A 16,096-nucleotide genomic window follows, 5' to 3' on the forward strand; every position below is an offset into this window, starting at 1 on the left:
TGCTTGCAGCTCGAGAAGAAGATCTGCGAGTTCTTGCAAAAGGTGGTTGTCCTTGTAGGAGACTCTGGGGAAATTCTCCAGACGCTTAAATAGAGATGCTTCAATGACCTCTGATGAGCCGTAATTCTTGTCCAACCGTTGCCATAAACGTCGAAGGCCTGTCTCCGGATTGTTCACGTGGACTGCTCTAATCCTAATGGCGTGTTGAAGAGACTCCCCGTCAAGCCACTTTGTGAGTAGATCGAGCTCTTCGCTGGCTTTGAGGTTTAGACCTTCTATGCCATTGCGAAACATAGACTTCCAGGATATGTAGGTCTCTGGCCTATTGTCGAATACCTTGAAGCCAGATGTCAGCAGATCACGACGTGCAAGGTAGGTAGCAAGATCAGACATTTCTGTCGCTCTGGATGTTGGTTTCCTTCGCATGTGGGTGTTGTCTGTTCGGTTAAAGGTGGGTGGAGCCTGATCAGGCTGCCATCTGGTGGGAGTCTCTGTAGCATACCTGGGTGCATACTGAGTGGTTGGTTGTGGCACATGATGATCCAGGTCATGTGAATCCTTGAACTCCCATTGAGATTCCCCAATGTCTTTTTTTTTCTCCTTTTTTATATCATGTTCACTATTGAAGTGGGTTTTGATATATTCTTCAATGCGTTTGATAGGCCCAGGTGTTGAAACTGGAATACCTGGGATAGGCAACTCGATATGTTCAGTTGGGTCTTCAGCTGCTGCCTCTAGGACCCTCGCAGCAGCGAGAGCTGCTTCAGCTTCACCCTCCTGCTTTAGAGCATTTAGTCTTGCCTCGATGCGTGCTCTCTCGACCTCAATGTCGATTTGCCATTTGGCAAACTCAGCTCTGGTACGGGCAGCCTCAGCGTTAGCTCGTGCTTGTGCTGCAGCCTGACTTGCACTTGAGCCTTTTGATCGGCGTGAAGCAGACGATAAAAGAGATCCGCACTCTGACCTGAATTCCATCTGGGAAAGGGGGGGAGTATCTGCTGTGTTGAACATCTCAGCTATCATTGGAGATGAAGTCCTTGTCAATGCACTCGAGGTCTTGACGAATCTTTTTACTCTTCTGCCCTCAGCTATGTGGCTCTACACAGCCTAGACAGCGAGCTAAACAAGGGTCCAGTAAGTGCTCAAGACACTGATGCCGTTTGAGAGTGTTTACTTGGAAACCACAATTTGTAAAACTGAAAATACAAAAATAAAGGAGATTTCAATTAATAAAGCTATCATTTTGTGCATACATGTAAATGACAAACACATTATTCCGCTACGGGTCAAACAGCGTTAGCTATTTCTGAACAGTACCAAGTTAGCTATAAACTAGCCTAGGACACTAGTCAAGGTTTTTTACTATCATATAGCAATACAAACGCAAAATACATATGCAAAGTAAGGCTAAACACATAGCTTAAATAAATTATATCATCCAAACGTACAGATTGTCCCGTGTCGAGGGCGTAATATAAACAAAGACATGCACACGAATTCCTCCGTCTTTCCACTTCAAATGCACTTACAACAATGACTAACATTGGTTTACGTGTGCTTAATCTCACTCAGAAACGGAAACCAGCATCTACTTAGAAACAGGAAGTATTCACTACAAAACCCAGGGACAGAACACTGGGTGTTCGTCTGTGAAAGGTACGTGCTATTGCCTCATCTGTTAAACTGTGGGCAACAGGTGTCCTACTGTCGCTAGACGCTTCCGAGTAGTTGGTGGGTAGCCCTACTACTGAAGGTAATAGTACACTATTTTAATCATTGTTGTTCAACGTCAGGCTACCATGTTTGTGAGGTTGTACATGTATTTAATAGCCACATTGTAACGTAGGTCTCGGGTGAAGGACGTTTCAACGAAGCCCTGCACTGTTTACTAAGGAACCTAGCCAACAACGGTAAATTTAGTTGTAACTCTTGTTTGGGGAGGGAAACATTTGCCTGTAAACTCCTTTGCTCTTATGTATGCCTGTTTACTACCTATATGTGATTGTTGCCGCTTTAGTATGGTGTAACACATGTGAGCTAATCATGTCCTCTGCCTATGAGGTAAATGCCTGTATCTGGCATATACTTGTGTACAGCAGTGGTGGTGGCAGCCATTACCACTTCCCCTTGCCGTTCACCATAGTGGGTCCGCGCTCTAGTGCTTAACCGTATAAATGGCCTTTTAAGTGAATTCCATATTAATAAATCTTGTTTATTTTTGTACTGGAATCACGTCTCTGTCTTTACTTATCTTATCTGTGTGTCTCATCAAATACACTTGGGTTTATAACATATCTTGGCGTGAAAGGCCCCAAGTGGCGTAGTCGTGCACTTATATGTACCCTATAGGTACAGTCGGTCACACTTTATCTGCCAAGTAATTGTCAAATACATAGCGAAGTTTGCATGGAAGAGACTGACGTGACGGAATTGCCTTTCATTAAGTCAGTGATCTTTGTAAGTAGGACAAATGTCTTTTTTTGGATAACTGAAAAGTGTAGTCAGGTTAATAGGGCATAGATCACTCTGAAAGTAATCCCCAACAAAATCATTCTTTATGTTATTGTTATAGTTTTTGTGTGGACTTGTGGCACCCCCAACCAGCCTTGCAAATGGTTGGCTGTGTATGGGTATGTAACTCTTGCTGGCCTCTTGCTGGAGATGGCCTCTTGCTTAGGTTTCTGCTACTTACTTAATGTGTTGTCCCAAGTATACACTGAGTGTTACCTGCTTTGTTCTCTCCCTCCATTCTCCACTGTGGAGACCAGGACCAAGGATGCAGAGGACGAGAAGGGTGTGCGATATATGACTGGAATGGTCAGATAAGATCATTTTTTATGTTTGAGGAGCACACGATGGGGCCCTTACACAAATGGAGTTGTGTTGATCCAACATCTTCCACACCTCCCATAACACTCCCGACTCCAGCCAAATGTTGCATCCTCCTTACCATGTCCCTCTTATAGGTGTACACGGAGGGCTACCCATCCCTTCCACATTGTGTCTTTTGTGTAGTACACACGTATTGTTCAAACTTTGGAAGCGGAAATCTTTTTATTTTTTGGAAACCTAAATGAGTGTCAGACCTCCTTTTTATGTTGCAGTGCTACCATACCTTCCTCCCAGTCTTTTTTGCATTTGTTCCTGTTTTAAACACACATTGAAAACTTAATAAAAATTCTATTGAAAACCTAACATGTATCAGTCATCCTTTTCATGCTGTAGTCTCACCAGCCGGCTGAAATATAAGTTATAAGCATTTTATTGAAATAGTTGATTGCTTATTGAGTTAGAAGTGTGTTATTGAAACAGTGGGTGTCTTATCTTGCAGTATTAATAAAATTTTTCACATTTAAGTTATTGATTCTTATTTAGCCTATGCGTTTTTGACATGTTTATGGCTTAGTCTTAAAATGTTACCAAGGCTGTGTGGTGGCCACCTTTATGCTATTTCTCTAAAAGAACTGAACAGATTTAATGCATTGATCAAACTTTTAAAATTTAAGCTGTTAGGCTACTGAATGCCATTCATATATGTCATATATTTATATATTTGATAGACGTTTATTGCTAGTCTTACAATGATCAAAGTTGTGTGGTAGATTTGGGGGGGGGGCACCTTCATCTTCATGTTCATCTCACTGGCTCTAATGTCCACACACAAAAAGGATACAAAATGCATAGCCTACGTTTTGACAATGTAAGTAAAGTATATGTAGCGTGATACAGGCAAATGTAGGAATCCAATAACAGCTCATGTCCAGCAAGGAAACAAACGTTCAATGTTAGAACTACCAAAGAACATATTTTAGATCGATGTTGCAAACTAATTATACTCGCAATATATAATTGACACTATAATGTAAGCATGTTAACACGTAATAACACTCGTTTTTGGTTTGTTGTAATGTTTCCCGTTCAATAATGCACTCGCTGCTGTTTATCCCATTGAAATAACACGACACGCAAAGAGCTGTTTGGAACTGTTGAAGCGTACGTGAACCACGTGACCGCGTGACGGTGACTTCAAAGAGTGTCGCAACTCTTTCTATGGCTCTTCCATACTTTCCAGGCCATTTAGCCTTTAGTCATTTTGTCCACGACAAGTTCACTGCTGCCTACAGCACTGACTAGTGATTTTAATTGTTGACTAGATAACTAGTTGATGAAACCCCTATCATACAACCATAGATATTGTAACATTGTCACAATTTGTCCGCTAAAGATAGAATCTAATTACTCTGCTGTCTCTCGATTTGATAAAGCTCCATGCCACAGTAGCTACTGACTTCCTTCCTGACCTGCCACACAGGATACAGTTTTATCTTTGAAGTAGACTTGAACAGTTTGAAAGTTGCAATACACATATGTCAGTTGTTAAATATTAGGCTAACTTATGCAATTATGACCCTAAATAAAGACTTCTGGAAATGACCTATGTCTAGTAGCCTATAGGACATATTTTTAAGAACATTTGCTTTTTGTCTATATGGGTTTAACACACAGTAGGCTGACTAATGACTGATCTCTGAACCTCTGCACCACTGACAATTGCAAAGGCCACAGCACACAAGTAGCAAGATTAAACTCAGTGGTTTTCTGTTATAGCCTATCTTGCACATTGCCTATGTCCACTGTATGAGTGCCACATCTAATTAAACAAAGTGCAAAATTGTTTTATGAAGTTGTGAAGTGTATTATCTAAATACAAGGATACAAGGAAGTTTATTGTCACATGCATATAGTTACTGGAAGTAAAAAATGCAGTGAAATTATGTCATATATTGACAAAATTGGTCATATATGGTGCGATGAGCAGAACCACGGACAGCAAATGCCTTCTTGTTCAGAGACCGGCTGCGCTGTCCGTATGTCGACGCAAAGGAGCACGCAATAAAAACATATCGCGAGTCATATGACAAGAGCCAGTTCCTTTTCACTGCACATTGCGCGACTGGAGGAAACTGTTGGCAGTCTCAGTGTTGGGTAGCCAGCTACCAATATTGCAGAATGTTGGCTCTAATTAATCGTCTTTTGGACTGGTTTAAGTCCCTTTTCTGGAAGGAAGAGATGGAGTTGACTTTAGTCGGACTTCAGTATTCGGGGAAAACAACATTCGTCAATGTGATTGCTGTGAGTGTAATCTCGACATGTTAGGTTAGCTTTAAGATAAGATAGCATGCTAGCCACATTTTCTAGATAAACGGCTAACAAGCGTGATATAGCTCAGTAAGTTATGATTTAGTTGCTGTAGTCATCTAACGGTAGTCGTCCACTTATGTCTTCAACCACAACAGTAGTTGAATTGTACTTGTTAATACGATCTTTGCACTAAGTTAGCTGCTTCTGTTTTAGAGTTTGTTGACATTAAACTGACCAAGGCCCCAGATTAACATTAGCTAGATCATTTAGCTTTCATAGGCTAGCTACTTGTGAAGCCTGGCAGCTAATTGCCAAGCAACAGACCGTTGCTACGTCTAACGTTACATGACAGCTTGCTAAAGGTAATCTTATTCAGTATAAATTAGTCTACTATAGTTACCTGGGATTACGTTGTAACATGGATACATAAATTACACATAACAGGCAATTGACAAATTATGTGTACAAGCTCTGTTGACATCACAGAATAGCTAGCAAGGTAACTTAAAATCACCGGGTAGCGTTAGGTAGTTTCTAGTTGGCTATGCTAAAATGCTAGCTGCTAAACGTTAGCTTAATACTATGATGGCCTCATTCTGTTGTATATTTATAACGCAATCTGATTAGTACAGAACCTGTCAATAATGTATGTCTTTAGAAGGTCTTGTTGGTATTTAAGTCACTAGGATAATGGCACGAAGTTTGCTTCTGCTAGGGTGCAGGATAGCTTTGGCTACCAAGTCACTTCTGCTGGCCAAATCTGTCTTTTTAGCTGGATAGGATGTCGTTAGGCTAGGCTAGTGAGCTAGCTAACTTTTATCCAGCTTCACATTGTCATGCTAGACAGCTCACATAATGCTAGTCATGGAGTTGGTGATAGTTATGCCATTTTGGGATATTTTGTAACTACTTATTTGTTACTTGTGCCCTACCTTCCAAAATCTTTAAACGTATGTCATGTCTAGTTACGCTAAGACTGGGCAGTTAACGTTAATCACACTAGCACAAAATATCGGGCGTCTCCTTGCGTCATCATTCATCTGAAACTTGAAACCGTTTTCATACTCATAAGCACATGATAAACAAACCGGTTAGACTGGTTTTTAACACTGTAACAACTTAACCCGCCACCATGTTAGATTCGCCGTTATATTGTAGCATTGGTGTAGGCTACTTAATGTTAGCCAAGCATAATGACTTAAGCGTAGTATTATTGTTTACGGCCTCTACACACAGCTGCGTGCGTTGCAGTGCTGGAGACGCATCCCATTCACTTTACATGGGCTCACGTCATCCGTTGCCCAACTGAATTGTGGGTCCGTTGCGTCGCGTTTCTCCCGTCGCTCGCGTTGAGAAGTTCAGCTGTTGCTGCACTGACAGACGGCATCGGCCAATCAAGCCAATCGACGGACGGCACCAACCAATCAAATTACGGTTATACTTCAAGTCATTTGCATAGCTACCGTCGGGAACACCCACTGGCATGCGTTGACTGAACGCAACTGTGTGTAGGAGCGTCAGACTGGTTAATGTCACTGAACACCAGTAATACTTTGAATAATCAAAGGGTTATTTGATCATGGCTGAGTAATTAATCATTATCATGATTAATGGCAGGCAACAGCCTAAAACATGTGATCTGTTCACTTAAATGGATGACAAGTGGGCTAACAGACAGTTGTAGGCCATTCTAACCTGTTACCTGACAGGACATACCTGACATAGACAAAGCACATAAACAGATCATTTATCAAAGAGGATATTAAGTATGAATAGCAGATGATGTTGAGTGTGGGGTAAATGTAGTGTACATGTACTAGAAAAAGTCAGATGAATACATCAACATGTCTTAACGTTTATTCCTTTTGCAGACGCTTTTATCCAAAGCAACTTGTAAAATGAGGAATAACATTCAAGATACATTGCAAAGTTGACAATGAATACAACTACAATAAATACATTCTACTACCAGAGGATGAGAGTGCGGATGTTTTAGTAGTATTGAAAGTGTAGTCGAAGGAGATCAGTGTGAAAATAGAAGCCAATATAGTAAAAAAAAATGCTGTTCAAGCATCCAAACAGGTGGTTCTAACTCTGGTGGTTTCTTCTTTGATAGACACATCGACAGACATGCAGACTAAGGAAGGTTATTCAGTGAGAGAATATTGTTTGAGTTTACATTCAACTCAGTCAACTCTCTGCCCCCCTAACTGGGGTGTGTGTGGAGGGGGGTATTGTCAAGCACAAACCTGGTCTGCATATTCAGGGATTTGAGTGCTAGATGTGCTCTGGCCACATACTGTTTGTGTGAACACCCACAGATGGAGCTAATAGTGACTCATAGTGAAGGACCCTCCCTTCCTGGGATATTGTAAAGAGTGCTGTTCTGTGACATCTGATGCTCAGCTCCTCAGCCTTTCTGATTCCACCTAGTCATGGCCTGTTACTACAAATCAGCCATTATAAGATGAGGAAGCTAAAATGGACTCTCTCAATGGGCTGCTGTCCATATCAAAGAGAAGAAGCCTACACAGCAACCAGAGAGCTTGTGCACCTGGTAGCCTAAATCCCAATTGACCTTCTGTTGAGTTTTGTGAAACACAGAATCAGACCTCTGGAGACCTCTTTATCAGAATAAATGAAATTACAAGCAAACAGTAAATGAAGCAACAACACGGCTTCTTCCTGTTTTTGCCTTGTCCTATCAGTAACTGCAAAATTAAGTAGGTGTTATACACAGAGCACACTTAGAGGTGAGATGTGTTAGCTATGTTTGTGAATACAATTTTGAATACAAACTTAGAAACAAGCTGGCTGACTTTTTTTTTAAGTTCTCAGTTTGTGACATGCCTCTTTGAAAAGGTCTGTGTGTATGGCAACATGACTTGTGAGATGAGTCTGTGCGAGTGATTACAATTAACTGTGAAGTGACAGTGATATTGTTGTACCAGGGCTTACACATGCAGCATACTGTATGCAACCAGAAACACTCAGGTGGCACACAGTACTGTAACAAGATGGGAAAACACAGGGGGCAGCATATTGTGCAAATTGTGTGTTAAGGCACCAATTTAGTTTGGACTTCCCATTGAGCCAGTGTCACAAGACTCAAAGCACTCACTTCCACTCAGCCGCTTGGCGTAGTCAGGTGACACATCAGTCATGTGCCTTGAGCCAGACAAAGGACTGCTCACTCACACACTCACTTGGCTTGGAGTTGAACAAAAAGAAGCACACCCCTGTGACCTTCCATAAGCTGCATCTCACTAGCTCTTAGTGATCCTAATCAGCAATGCTGAGTCTCCTCATGCAGTTCTTCTGGAAAGTCAGAATGGCACAAGCAGTGATACCTCTTTGGTTATTATTAACCTTTGGGTATTATAAACTTTATTGTTTTTTTCCTATGTGCTTAAACAAAGTTACTTTTTCCATATTAATTCCATATTTTTTATAGAAGATTAAATACTTTTGAACAAAATTTTCCCCTGTAGTCAGGTTACATGTTTTTGTGAAGGATTGTGCATGCTGAAGCTACATCCACTCAGAACATTAGGCTGCTTGGTACAGAACATTTTCACAATGTTACAGTTGAGGCATTAGGCGAAAGGTCTTTGGCAAATGTTACAAACAGTTTGAATGGACTGGACATTGCCCTCTGACATCCAATAACCATGGCATCTGATTTTCCCCACTTTTGTGTTCTAGTCGGGTCAGTTCAGTGAAGACATGATACCTACTGTTGGCTTCAACATGAGGAAGGTCACAAAAGGAAATGTAACTATTAAGGTATGTAACTTCAGCAATACTTGATACAGTTGTCCTACACAGTCACTTCAAGCATGCATTTGGCTAAAAAAAGAATGAATGCCTTGTGATTTTACAGTTGCTTTGGTATAGCCCCTTACCCACACACATACACACCACACCATTTCATTATTCCCCTTTTCATTACCCCCCCCCCCCCCCCCACACACACACACACACACACATACACACACAAAATACACCTTCTTAATTACTGCTTTTAATTTACTCTTTTAAGTTGAGCTGACTCTTGAGCTTAAGAATTTCATTATAATTTCATCATTCATTTTATAAGTACATGACAATAAAACTACTTGAACTTGAACTTGAATAGGAAGGTCTTATTTGATGGTTCCAGCCTTGCATAGGCTACCTCATTCATATCTGCACCCAAAGTCTGACTTTGATTTTAAGTGGTGGGCATTGTCCTGGGAAACAAGACAAACTTGTTTTGTTGTTGTGATCATCAGATTTGGGATATAGGAGGGCAGCCACGGTTCCGCAGCATGTGGGAGCGGTACTGCAGAGGAGTCAATGCAATAGTGTAAGTAGATGACCCCTTTATCACCATTAGGTCATCTGCCTCCCATCAGACCTATGTAAATTAGTGGCGCATACAGTATGATTAACTGTATGGGAAGATACGCGACCTGTTTTATTTATGTTGAATGCTGCTGATGTCTGAATGACATTTAAGATTGAAGCTTCTTACCCTACAGGTACATGGTGGATGCTGCAGATCGAGAGAAGGTAGAAGCATCCAGGAATGAGCTCCACAATCTTCTAGACAAACCTCAGTTACAAGGAATTCCAGTATGCAAGCCTGTGCCTCACACCACACTTCTTTGTAATATGCAGAAATTATGTGTGCTTGTAGTAATCTGTCTGCTTACTCATTATAACCTTGAGACTCATTGGACTCACTGGCTCTCAATTACTGCTGTGTTTGCAGGTATTGGTGCTCGGTAATAAGAGAGATCTACCTAGTGCCCTGGATGAGAAAGAGCTCATTGAGAAGATGTAAGTAAAATGAAATTGCTGCTTTGATGAAACACAGTTCAAATACTTGAGCTCTCATTTCAGCATAAAATGGCATGTTCCTGGTCCAAAGTTATAAGCTTACTGTGCTAGTGGCTCTGTTAACAACAGATCAGACCAATCAGAGCAGCACGTGTAGTGGGCTTGCCTGGTATTCTGGTTTTAGACATAGACTGTATTTAGAGTTTCAGTTTAGGAAGTCGGCCAGCGTTCTTCACATAGTAGCTCTTTTATGCGGCTTCACACTAAATAATAATGTTAACGCAGCACGTAGGCAAGCAGCTAAATTTCATTTAGAAAAGGAAGTGGTTAGAAGTAAGCGCTGTTTTTTTTTTTTTTTACTGAAAAGCACACTCCACATTTTCACTTATAGGTGACTGACAACTAGAGCCTTACGCAAAGGCTATGCGTTTCCCAACAAAAACAGTTTGCGGACACTGCCTTTTTCACTATGTCAGGCTGTCACTCTGACATTATATTGTACTTGATTTTGGTGATAGGCATGGTGACATTGTGACATGTAACTTTTGAATGTATCGATCACAAACCATCATTGCCCAAGTTTGATGTGTCTATCTGACAAAAATAAATCACATTCACTTTCGTGGCACTATGGTGCATTTCTGTATTAGCAAGGAAGCAGGAGCAAACCTGTGTTATTAGTTTTGCAATTAATGCAATTTATCTACCTAGGATATCCTCCAAGTTAGCACATATCCTGGAACGCTTGAGACCATTTTTAGTTCAAATGTTAAAGGTGCGATTTGTAGGATTGTTACCGAACGTTCTGCAGGCCAAAATCAAAACACTGGTGAACGTTCTCAAGACTACCAGACGCGAGCCTCTTCTGGGTTGCCAGATGTAATGAAGACTTAGCTAACGTTAGTTGACCTGCAGCTGCTTTAACGTTTCTCCAACCATGACCCAGCTACACATTACGGAAACAGTGAAAACAAAAAATACCTCTCTAACCAACGTAACATATTTAGCTGAAGTTAGCGATGCAGATGAAGTTTAGCCTAGGCTACCTGTTGTGGAGAAATATGGCCAGCTCTGCGTCAGACTTGATATTCTTCGTTTGACGAAGACGTCACCATCTCAGGAAGCTCCTCCGATGTCCACTTAATTTGTTTATTGTTTTAATTTTGGAAATTTGCCTGCCTCTCGTAGGCGTTCATGACTACAACTGACAGCTGTTGACAGTTGGCCTTTGCTAATTTGGCAACCCAAATAGGAGGACGCGCTAGCCCATTATTAATACGCTATTCTAGAATTAATCGTTCAAAACATAAACGAAAATTCCAAGACATTCCGCCCCGTAACTCATTTTTTTTCATGGGTTTTACGGGGTTTTACGGGTTAGAGTAATGTTGTCAAATAAGCCATTACTTCAATTCTTCGTGTTTCCTTACTCTCTGACAACATATGGTGATCATTTTTGGAATGGTTACAGTTTATTTTCCATTATTTCCTACATACTGGACCTTTTAAACCCACTTGAAAGACTGATGTCTTGGAGGAGGTAGTCTGATTTTTCTGACTTGAATAAAATGCTCAGTCAGTACAGCAATAAACAAATGTTGTTCATGTCATCTAGATAGATAGAATAAAGCAGAAGAAGAAATGACACACCACACCAGCACATTTCCTATTAAACATCTCTCTTGTTTGGAATGCAGAGAGGGATTACTTTCAGGTTGGCCCATAGAGTTATACTATCAAGCGAGGTTATTGACTTAACTTCTGGAATAACTGCTGATCTCAAAAGAGCATGTCACTTCACTTATGACAAAAGATCAGCAGTTACATCTGAAGGTACTTCGATAAACCAGTAACCTCATTTCATCTACAAAAAACATAGCTCACAACCTCTTATTACAACCAAGTTATGCACTTTCCATCCATGTAGGCTACGTAGGCTACTAGACACTAGCTCACAGTTTTCCCCAAGTCTCTGGGATATCCCTTATAATCAGTTTGTCTACACATACCAGTAGCCTCATATTATGCAAATGAATGCCTTTGTATGCCCATTCTTTCTGTGCAACAGTGCATATGTGTTACCATCTCTGCCAGCTGTTGTCACTATAAAACGTTGTGTCCAATGGGTGATGTTACCAAAAGAGAGGTTTTTTTATTTTTTATTTTTACTATTTGGTGTCAAATGGACAGTCTATTAGTTTTTCCGTTGCTTACATTTTTACCTATCATTTAATAAGCCATTGTAACTGACTTGGTTCTACATAGAGAGGTCTTTGACACTTGAATAATACGGTCTGTCTGTCAGATTTTCCCAGTGGTAGCCAGATTGTATAAAACATTTCTTTAAGCAGTAAGGAGTTTTGGTAAAAAACTAGTGAGCCAACTATCTAAAAGATATGCATGCAAAAACCTCACAAACACCACCAACAATCCAGCTGGCACTGATGAAAACATGCTAATTGGTGTCTTTTGACAATGTAGCTGGAAATTTAAAGGAGAATTCCGGTGTGATATTGACCTAAAGTGTATTGAAACATGATACCGAGTGTGAACGTATGTCTCATAGCCCATCTCGACTTGTCCCCTGCACTCCAAAATCTGGCGCTAGTTAGCCGATGCTACCAACAACTTTTTCAGTAGTGGTGCTTCGGCATCGGGCTAGCCATGCAAATAAATCACTGTTTTACACCCATTTACGAGGCTCAATGTATCTCCACACTTCATTGGTAGACTTCCTAGGGCCCTGACATTTAAAACGAGACATTGAGAACTTTGAAAAAGCACTGGTAGTTTACTTACAAGACGATTTATACAGACAGTATCTTCACGAAGTTTAACGTTTGCAGCCATCTTGAATTTAGTCACGATAAGTCGAGCAATGAGTAAGAATGAACAGGTATGATAAGGGATCAGATTCCAAAAATAATTCAGTGGAAATGCATGGATTCCAGTTTCTTCCAGTAGCAGCAACTGGAATCCATGCATTTCCACTGAATTATTTTTGGAATCTGATCCCTTATCATAGCTGTTCATTCTTACTCGTTGCTCGACTTATCGTGACTAAATTCAAGATGGCTGCAAACGCTAAACTTTGTGAAGATACTGTCTTTATAAATCGTCTTGTAAGTAAACTACCAGTGCTTTTTCAAAGTTCTCAATGTCTCGTTTTAAATGTCAGGGCCCTCGGAAGTCTACCAATGAAGTGTGGAGATACATTGAGCCTCGTAAATGGGTGTAAAACAGTGATTTATTTGCATGGCTAGCCCGATGCCGAAGCACCACTATTGAAAAAGATGTTGGTAGCATCGGCTAACTAGCGCCAGATTTTGGAGTGCAGGGGACAAGCCGAGATGGGCTATGAGACATACGTTCACACTCGGTATCATGTTTCGATACACTTTAGGTCAATATCACACCGGAATTCTCCTTTAATGGAAGTTCCAGTTTTGAACTCCGAACTATTGTCATAATGTCACTATTGGGAACTATTTGTGCATATTTGTCCTTCACATGACCACATACCATGAATATTCATTTGTAGAAGATGAGAAACTACCTGCCTATAAATCATACCTAAAAGTGGTGAATTGTTCTAGTTATTTAATAAACTGATTGTTTGTTTAAAGGATAAAAGGTGAGGTGTGTTAACACATCCTCAATGCCCTGACGGTGTACAGGAACTCAGAGGAAGGGAGGATGAGGTATCCTTACAATATGTACCTTGTCACTACAGTATGTACATACCCATAGCTGCCAACTCTGGAGATTCATTCACTTGCTTAGCTCCACGCGCCCTCATGCCAGTCGAATGCGTGAGGGTTGGCAGCTATGCATACCACAGGCAAATAGATACCTCCTGCTGTTTTTGTGATAGTGATCTTTATAATGGTTGTTTATACCCTGTGATTCACTGATCTTCCATGTTTGGGGAAGGTGTATGTCGGTTTTTCATTGTATTTTGGTTGTTTCAGTTAAACCACCCTTGTCTAGTTTCTTGTCCTGTGGAAAAGGTTTTCTCCAAACAACAGTACATGTCTCAGACGTCACAAGCCACAGGCCTGCTAGTGTCATTGAGTTGAAGATCTCTTACAAAAAAAACAGTGCCATCTAGTGGTCAAGGAATTAGCAGTGTTCACTTTTACTCTGTCCTCATCCGTATGATTCAAAAATCACATGTGTTAAGCACACAGGTAGAACCAATACATGGCAGGACTTTTACTTTCTTAAGCCGGACTTTTACATTTTGTCTGTGACATTTTTTCAGGAATGTTTCACATTTGTGGGAGGAACTCATTCTCTTTTATTTTTCTCCCAAGGAATTTGGCAGCTATACAGGACAGGGAGATCTGCTGCTACTCTATTTCATGCAAAGAGAAAGACAATATAGGTAAGACCTATGACAAGTCACTTGGTTATCGTTTCGTCAACTATAGCCGCTGATAATAGTTTTTGGAGATTGTGTAGAGTGATGATTGTCTCCCACTAAAGGTGACCTTTCTTCACTTCAGATATCACGCTGCAGTGGCTGATCCAGCACTCAAAGTCACGAAGGAGCTGAGAACAATCCTGAGAATAACAAACAAACTGCATCTCAGCTGTTTCTGCTGCCATGTTCTTCTCATGCCACTTCCTGCTCACTCTGTGACGTGCCGTTTTCCATTCTGCACACTCATCTCACCACCCCATCTCCCAGGCTCTCGCCCAATCCCGTCTCGCCGTGATCCTCGTCCCTCCAGTGTTTTTGTATGTGCCCCCTACCCACTCCAACCCAACCCGTGGACTATGCCCCTCAAGTCTTGACACCAAGAGAATGTTAGCCATGTGCTAGTTCAGATAGTCCATTTCAGGAAGCCAGTTGGTAGTCCAAAGTTGAAGCCCAAAGTGGGCCCAGCCACCTACCCTTTTTTCCTCCTACATACCCAAAGGTTGTGACGCTCCCTTCCATGACCCTGTGGCGGGCTGGATGAACCACTCGCCCAGGTTTTCTGGCTCCTGTCCTGAGGGGATGGGGCTGTGTGCAGACCAGGGCGTGGTGAAGTGGACTTGAATGCCTCTTGTCATGTTGTGTGTAATCTGTTTATGGGTATTGCCTTTTTTGCCAAATGGTGTGTGTTCCCCTGAGAAAGCAAAACGATACAAAAAAAATATATATGAATAATAATGACGTAAGAGCAAAGAAGTAAACGAAACAGCCCAACTGTTGGGACTATTAAGGTTTTTATTTAAGGTGAACATACGTAAGAGTAATTTTGAAAGAACAGATGTGTGAATGTATGAAAGGTTGAGCTGAGGGCTACCTTTTGATGGTGATGTTTGTGAGGTGTGAACTGGAGTATAGGCAGAATTTAAAGTGCCTTGTGCAAAATCCCTCACCTCTTCTGCTACAACCGCTTACCAGGTGTGCCTGCCTGGACTGAGAGGTTGTCACGTAAAAGACATCTTGTCTCTTCAAGAAATAAAAAGGCATGCTTTTAAATGTAGATCATTGTATCGTCATTATCAAATTTACAAAAAAAAGAAATCCGCTTTAAATTCTGTGTAAAGTTAAGTTCATTAAGTAGCCAAGTATTTGGAACCCCACTATTATCAATGCACTTTTGTAAATAAAACAACAGTAAATAAACAGATTGTAGTGTATGAAAGATGTTTCATTACTTGTGTGTTTGTTTGTTATGGTTTTATCAAAATTGAAGAATACATGTTGCACAATATTCAATTTCTAATATTATGTTCCCAAAAACACCTTTGTAATACCTGTAGCCTACTGTGCTCAAGTACAACTGAAACTGAATATTAGTCATGAATCTGCCAAAAATACAAAAAAGCAACATTTTCAACAGCCATGCTTTAATTGAAACTAGGCTACACAATGTCAACTGCGATTGAGAATTTTTGTGTAAATATTCTGTTTGAAGAGTTGCTGCTCATCATACATTAAAATGACAGTTGCAGTATTTTCATATCATTGGGCCACTGAAAACTATTCAGTCGTCTTCATTCTTATCAGACACACTTGTGGCTTTTTCATTGGCTTAGAGGTTCAGTCATTTCTTTGAAGAACTACATGCCACGACAACTTTTCAGAGCGCCACAGTTAAAGGCTTGTCATGAATCGACACTCAAAACCGCC

The 16,096-nt window shown here is 40.8% G+C and overlaps 1 protein-coding gene and 1 long non-coding RNA gene across 2 annotated transcripts; both read left to right on the forward strand.

The window, feature by feature from the left end:
- The first annotated feature begins 2,119 nt into the window (after window positions 1-2,119).
- Window positions 2,120-3,195, forward strand: LOC121707803. The gene is made up of 2 exons (XR_006031406.1): window positions 2,120-2,630; window positions 2,769-3,195. It is a non-coding gene; the product is annotated as an uncharacterized LOC121707803 (long non-coding RNA).
- Window positions 3,196-4,921: 1,726 nt separating this feature from the next.
- Window positions 4,922-15,608, forward strand: arl8ba (ADP-ribosylation factor-like 8Ba). Its single transcript, XM_042090626.1, has 7 exons — window positions 4,922-5,133; window positions 8,848-8,928; window positions 9,417-9,490; window positions 9,666-9,759; window positions 9,899-9,966; window positions 14,283-14,353; window positions 14,475-15,608. Exons 1-7 carry the CDS (start codon window positions 5,011-5,013, stop codon window positions 14,522-14,524), a joined length of 561 nt encoding a protein of 186 aa, XP_041946560.1. The 5' UTR covers window positions 4,922-5,010; the 3' UTR covers window positions 14,525-15,608.
- The last annotated feature ends 488 nt before the right edge of the window (window positions 15,609-16,096 follow it).

The sequence above is a fragment of the Alosa sapidissima genome, chromosome 4 (assembly GCF_018492685.1).
Source record: "Alosa sapidissima isolate fAloSap1 chromosome 4, fAloSap1.pri, whole genome shotgun sequence".
In the NCBI taxonomy this organism is placed as follows: Eukaryota; Metazoa; Chordata; class Actinopteri; order Clupeiformes; family Clupeidae; genus Alosa; species Alosa sapidissima.